At 74.5% G+C, this 6520-nt stretch overlaps 2 protein-coding genes across 2 annotated transcripts; one reads left to right on the forward strand and one right to left on the reverse strand.

Annotated features, from left to right (window-relative positions):
- Positions 1–11: 11 nt before the first annotated feature.
- On the forward strand, positions 12–1748 carry H696_01373 (hypothetical protein; the record flags this gene model as incomplete). Its single annotated transcript, XM_009495267.1, has 1 exon — positions 12–1748. The coding sequence occupies one exon, from the start codon at positions 12–14 to the stop codon at positions 1746–1748; it is 1737 nt and encodes a 578-aa protein (XP_009493542.1).
- A 161-nt stretch (positions 1749–1909) lies between these two features.
- On the reverse strand, positions 1910–5991 carry H696_01374 (NEK protein kinase). The gene is made up of 5 exons (XM_009495268.1): positions 5590–5991; positions 5114–5437; positions 4742–4957; positions 3855–4540; positions 1910–3504 (listed from the first exon to the last, which is right to left on the reverse strand). The coding sequence occupies exons 1-5, from the start codon at positions 5928–5930 to the stop codon at positions 1952–1954; spliced, it is 3120 nt and encodes a 1039-aa protein (XP_009493543.1). The 5' UTR covers positions 5931–5991; the 3' UTR covers positions 1910–1951.
- Positions 5992–6520: the final 529 nt, after the last annotated feature.

Raw genomic sequence — 6520 nt, forward strand, 5'->3', positions numbered from 1 at the left:
GCACTCGCACCATGGGCGCCTCCATTCTGCCATACATACCGCACCTGCCGCAGTCCCTGCTGGTCATCTGGATGGTGCCGATGTACTTCCTGGCGCGGGATCGCCTGCGCCGGCAGCCCTGGCTCCGGGGCCTGGCCGAGCACCTGGACGCGGTGATGGACCGGGTGCCGGCCGTCGGCTCGGCGCTGGAGCGCCTGCTGGCGGTGCACTTCCTCCGGGGCGCCCGGTCGGCGCTTCCGCTGGCCGGGGAGGCGCGCATGCCGGCCCCGCCGGCCGGCGCCGGGCCCAACTTCCCGGGGCTCTGGGCCGCGCACGTGGATCGCGTGTGCCGGGCCCAGGTGTGCCTGCTGCTGGAGCGCGAGGGCCTACTCCAGGATGCCTCGGTGCCGGAGGAGGTGGTGGCGGAGATGGCGGTGCGCACGCACCTGGCCGCGCCGGGGCCCTTTGCCCTGGCGCCGGGGGTCCCGCCGCTGGGCTGGCCGCCGGCCGCCGGCATCGGGCCCCCCCTGCAGGCGGCCCTGGCGGCCGCCATGCGCGCGCACTTCGAGCGGCAAATCCACGCGGCCGCCGCGGCCGGCCGGGCCCGGGGCCACTCGCGCCTGGGCGGCTTCACCTGTGTGCCCTTTGACCGGGGGAATCCGGCGCATGGGGCCCTGCTGTCGGAGTGCCTGTGGCCGGCGCTCTTCCGAGCCGGGTGCTCCGGGCCCGGGGGCCCGGCCGACCTGGGCCCCGGCGGGCCTGGCGCCGCCCCGGTGCCGGCCATCGACCCGCACTCGGACCCCCTGTGGGCCGAGGTGGCCGGCTTCCAGGGCCCGGCCCCCTGGAGCGACCTGCGCAGCGTCGGCATCACCGGGCCCCTGCACCTGGCGGCCTTCGCCCGGGCCTTCCCCTCCCTGGCCGGGTACATGATGCACCTGTCGGTGGGCGGGGCGCCGCTGGAGGCCGGGGGCCCGCCGTCGGTGCCATCGCCGCTGGCCGGGCGCCTCTCCCGGGCGGCGGCGGCGGCGGCGGCGGCCGGGCCCGGGGCCGACCCCGGGCCCCCGGAGCCGGCCTCCGACAGCATCCAGTGGTTCCCCTTCGCGGCCTTCGGGGTGAATGTGTCGCGCATGGTGCTGGACCTGCTCTTCCAGCTGGGGCCGCAGGTTCCGCGGCTGCGGCCGGCGGCCGGCGGCCCGGGCGCCCCGTCGGTCACTGTGGCCTTCGCCGGGGCCACCGAGGCCGAGCTGGCCGCCGGCCGGTCCGTCAGCCTGGACACCGGGCCCGACCGGGCGTTGGCCGCGCTGGATGGCCTCCACGCCCCGGCCGACGAGCCCGGCCTGGCGGCCACCACCCAGGCCCTTTGTCGGGATCTGGCGGAGCAGATGCGCCGGGCGCGGGCGCACGCCCGGGCCCCCCCGGGCGCGGGCTCCGGCCCCGGCACCGACACCCCCACCGACCTGGTGCTGGGGCACCTGCTGCTCGGCCCGGCGCCCCGGCCATCCGGCCAGCCCGATGCCCTGCCCCATGCCGACTGCCTGGCCCTCACGGTGTACTGCCTGCTGATGCTGGGCTTCGCCGTGGAGTGGGCGGCCGACGCGGCGCGCGGCCGGGCCACGGTCCTCACCTGCTCGGCCATCCTCCGGCGCGCGGCCACCCGCGTGACCCTCCTGCTGGCGGCCGGCACGCATCCGCTCTTCGAGGCGGCCTACCACCGGGTGGCGGCCACCGCGCCGGCGGCCCTGGCCGGCGTGGACTTCTCCGCGCTCTAGTCTCCTGCCTCTCTCTCTCTCCCTCTCTCCCCCCCCCTCTCTCTCTCTGGTCCATCCCGCCCGGGCGCGTTGTCTGCCATGCGCGGAATGAACAAATACACTGGGCCATCCCCCACCCGTCCCTCCTCCCACTCCCCCAGGCCCATGGGTTCTAGGGCAGCCCAGAGCGGTCGGTACATTTGGCAGGCCGGCGGACGAGCACGCTACAGCCGCGAGTCAGCCACCCCCGGCGATCGGTACATCGAGGCGTGGTGAGCATACTGGTGCCCGGGACGCGAGGAGGCCGGCTGCTGCGCATGGCCCGGCGCCGGCACTCGCCCGGTGCCCGAGGCTGGCCCGGCTGGCGTCGGGGCCCCCTCCGCGCGGTGGTGGCGGTGCTGCTGCGGCTGCTGCGGCTGCGGCTGCTGCGACTGCGGCTGCGGCTGCGGCTGCTGCGGATGGTGGTACTGCAGCAGCATGTCTGAAGAGTAGGAGGAAAGCGGCACGTCCAGCAGGGGAGCCGTCGTGGCCGCCGGCCGCAGAGGGTCCACAAAGCGGCCGGCCTGGCTGGCTACCCCGCCGAGCGGCGCCGGCTGGTGGCGGGAGTGGTAGCCCCCCCCGCCGGGGGCGAGGTTCGACGAGAAGGTGGTTGTCAGCAGGGGCTCCGTGGCGCCGCGATCGCCGAGGGCATGCACGGGGCCGCCCGGCCGGCCGGCGTCCGCGAAGCGCCGCGGCAGCAGGAACCCCGACCGGGCGGGCCCCGGCGAGTCGGCCGCCCCCGCCACCGGCGGCGGCGGCGGCTCCGACAGCAGCGACGGCGGGTCATTGGCCGCCAGCAGCGACGACGGGTCGTGGCCGGCCAGTCCCGACGCCCGGCGCACCGGGCTGATGACATCCACCAGGGACTTCGGCCCCGGGGCCGAATGCCCGGCCAGCGGGTCCGCCCCGGCCCCGCCGCCGCCGCCGCCCCCGCCGCCGATGGCCGGACCCCGGTTCAGCAGGGCATTGGCCGGGGCCGGCAGCGGCAGGCAGGTGGCGTCATAGCGCCGGCGATCGGCCGGGTGCGAGACCACCACTGACGCGTCGGCCGGCCGGGCCGCCGCCAGCGGCAAGCGCCCGCCGCCGGCCGGCAGCGGCAGCATCGACGCCGAGGAATACCCCGGCACCGGGGCCGGCATCATGTCATCCGGACTGGCCGGGCTCCCGGTGCCCAGGAGGGACACCAGCCCCGTGCCGGGGCCCTCCGGGGACCCGGGCGGCCCGGCCCCCGGCTCGCCTCCCGGCGGGGACAGCCCCGGCGGCGAGGGCGACGGCGAGGAGGGCCCCCGAGCCGAGCCGAAGCCCGGCCCCCCATCAAGCCCACTGGCCCCGGCCGACCGGTCCCCGGCAAAGGGGAACGACCGACCGGCGGCCGGGCCGGCATCGTCGGCCGGCCGCTGGTGCGCCCCGGTGGCGCTGGCCGAGTGGCGCCGCGCGCTGGCCGTCGGCCGCATGGCCGCCACCAGCGGCGTGAAGACCGCCGGCGAGGCGTCCCGCGGTGCCGGGCCCCCGGGCCCCGGGCCGACGGTCATCACCAGCCCCCGGTCGGCGGCCAACTGCTGGCCGACCGAGGTCCGCGGGGTGAAGGGTTCCCCGGGGCCCGGGGCCGGGCTGCCGCCCGTTCGCGGCACCGACGAGCCCCCGCCCTCGGTGGGGGTGTGTGAGCGTGACATCGAGTGTGACGAGTGCAGTGGCGTGGCCGGCGACCCGGTCAGGTCGATCACCTTGCCGGGGCCCACTGCCGGACGGGGCGCGGACGCCATGCGGGGAGGCAGGACAATCGGGAACCGGGGGAGGTGGAGGGGCAGGGAGTGTGCGGGGGAGCAAGGGGGGGGGAGGAGGCGAAGGAACAAGCGGGAGGCGAAGGGGCAGAGAGGGGGCAAAGGAGCAGGGGGGAGGTGAGGAAGCAGGGGAGAAGCGAGGGGGGAGGCCAAAAAGCAAAAAAAAGAAGGGACGAGGCGAAGGAGCAGGGGTTAGCCCACCAAGACACAGACAGAGGGCGCAGGGCGCGAGGGGGAGGAAGAGGCACAGAGGGCCGAGGCGCCGGGGAGGGAGAGCCGCCGAGCCAGCGGGACATGCTCGGCGCACCTGACCGCCCGGCGGGCGTCGACCCTGGCGGGAAGACCGAAATGTCCATGTACGAGGTGGAGGCCGCGAGGGCCGGCTGATGCGACGGGTGCCCCAGGGCCGAGGGCGCTGCCTCGGCGCCCGGGCTGGCCAGCGCGGCGGCCCGCATGAATGGTCCGTCGGATGGCAGATCCGCAGACCGGCGGGCCGAGCCCAGCCCCAGGGACTCCAGCGACCCGATCACGGCGGAGGGAGTGGCGGCGGCGGTGGCGGCGGCGGCGGCGGCGGCGGCGGCCGGCGAATGCACCGACCCGCCAGCGGGCCCCCCCCCGCCAGCCGCAACTCCATACGGCGACAGCGGGTGCGCGATGGAGGGCCGGCCGGGGGTGCCGTCGGCCGAGCCGCCGGCCGCCCGCTGGGCCAGCTTCTGCCACTGGCGCTGGGCGTCTTCCAGCTGGGCGGCCGCCTGCTCCTCGCGCTGGAGCAGGGTCTTCTGCTGGTGCTGCTGCCGGTCGCGCTGCTCGACCAGCCGGGCCTCCAGCAGGGCCAGCTGCTGCTCGCGGGCCTTGAGCTGCTGCTCGGCCGCCTGGACCACGGCCTCGCGCTCCTTCAGCGCCAGCTCCTTCTGCCGCATGATCTCCTGGAAGGCCAGGAGGTCCTGCTCGCGCGTCACCAGAGCCGTTTCGATTTCCTTGAGTTTGACGTAGCTACAGGGGGCGGGAGTTAGCCGGGACACAGGGCAGCCGGCCGAGCCGGGGGCAGGCAAGAAAAAAAAAGAAGGAAGGTTCACAGGCACGGAGAGAGGGAGAGAGAGAGAGAGAGAGAGGGAGAGAGGGAGGGAGAGGGAGTGCCCTCGGGGGATGGCATGGCGGCCGCACGGGCCCCAAGCGGCCGGGGACTTGACGCACTGCTTCTGGATGCGCCGCTCCCGGTACACCAGGCGCACCGGGCGGAAGCGCAGGATCTGGTCCGTGGTCGGGCGCTGGTCCTGGTTGCGCTGGAGCATCCACCGGACCAGGTTGTGCAGATCGGCCGAGTATTGCGCCGCGGCCGGCAGGGCCGGGCACTGCGCCGTCAGGATCTTGGCATTCAGTTGCTTCTGATCGGCCGCATCGAAGGGGGGACTGGCGTGCATCGTGTCAGGCACCGGGTCAAGGGGGGGGGGGGCGAGGAACGGCGGAAAGGGGAAGCAGCAGGCACGGCGCACGAGGCGCGAGGCACAAAGCGCGAGGCGAAGAAGAGCGGGCAGAAGCCCGACGGGGCCGGGCTCGGGCACGCACACCAGGCTGCACATCTCGAAAAGCAGGCACCCGAGAGACCAGATGTCGGACTTTTGGTTGTACCCGCTGTGGTCCACCTGCTCCGGGGACATGTAGTACGGCGTGCCGAGGAAGGTCTGCGCCAGGGTGGCCGACGACTCGAGGGTCCGCGACAGGCCGAAGTCCCCGAGCTTGACCGTCGTGTGGCTGGGGTCCAGGAAGAAAATGTTCCCCGGCTTCAGGTCCCGATGCAGGATGATGCCATCCTTGTGGGTGTGGCACTCGTGCAGGGCCAGGACGATTTGCGTGAAGATGCGCCAGATGAGATCCTCATCGAGGAAGGTCCTGCGCCGGGCCCCGGGTCCGATGCCGACCGCCGGCGAGAAGCAAGACAGACCGTCAGTCGGGCGGGGGGACTTGCTCTTCCCTGGGCCTTTGCCTCTTTTGTTGTGGCACACACACACACACATGGCCCTCAAAGCGAGCGGGCAACGCACCGTTCTTTCCGATATTTCGACAGGAACATCTTCAAGTCGCCGCCCTCGCAGAACTCCATCAGCACATACAGGCGGCAGTGCTCGCTGTCCAGGATCCGGTCGAAGTAGCGCACGATGTTCGAGTGCCGCAGCGCTCGGAGGATGTTCACCTCGGCCACCAGCTGCTGCTTCTCCCGCCGGCCCATGTTCTTGTAGTCGATTTCCTTCCAGACCAGCTGCTGGCCGTCGCTCCGCCGGCGGACCTTGACAATCCGCCCGAAGGACCCGTGGCCGACCTCCTCGATCCGCTCGAACTGGTCCAGCGTGGCCGGCGCGCCGGCGTCCGCCGCGGGGTCAGCCATGCTGCGCTCGGGGGGCCGGTGGGCAGGGCGGGACACGCGCAGGCAGGAGGCGAGGATGGGGGCAGGGGGGGGGGGAGGGGGCGGAGGGGGGGAGAGGGAGAGCGCGCGCTAGAGACCGAGAGAGGCAGGGGGAGCCCGGGGAAAGGAGGCGAAAGAGGGAGGTAGGGGTGGGGCAGGGAGGGTGTGTGCTGCTCCCCGAGCGAGGTGCTTGCGCTCCGGGGGCGGGCGCTCTTGACTCCCGGCGCATGGAGGCGCACGCGAGGCGCCGGCCCCGGTCACGGCCTGGGATCGCCGCGCCCGCGCGCCTACGCGCATCCGTGGGAAGGCAGATGCCGGACCCGCCGCCCCGCCCCCCTTGCGGTGTGGTGCCCGGCGGTGGGGGGATTCCGGACAAGCCGGCAGCAGGTTACCAAGTCGGGCCGGGCTCGATCGGCCGGTGTCCGGAGTGCCCCGCCGCCCGTTTCCCGGTAGCCGCCGCCGCGCGCGGGCATACCCGAATGCACGGGCCCGCGCGCAGCGGCCGCCCCGGCAGGGGGCAGGATGGTTACTCTCGACCGTTAGAAAGCGGCGATCCCGGACAACCCCCCCCC

This window comes from Fonticula alba (assembly GCF_000388065.1).
Source record: "Fonticula alba strain ATCC 38817 unplaced genomic scaffold supercont2.2, whole genome shotgun sequence".
Taxonomy (NCBI): domain Eukaryota; order Rotosphaerida; family Fonticulaceae; genus Fonticula; species Fonticula alba.

Excerpts from the sequence above, each read along its gene's own strand:
- H696_01374 (XM_009495268.1), bottom strand. The coding sequence starts at position 5,930 with ATGGCTGACCCCGCGGCGGACGCCGGCGCGCCGGCCACGCTGGACCAG. Across the intron at positions 5,438-5,589 it reads TCGAAATATCGGAAAGAACG|GACCTTCCTCGATGAGGATC; the intron begins GTGCGTTGCCCG and ends GGCCCGGCGCAG. Across the intron at positions 3,505-3,854 it reads GACGCCCGCCGGGCGGTCAG|TGGGCCCCGGCAAGGTGATC; the intron begins GTGCGCCGAGCA and ends CCCGTCCGGCAG.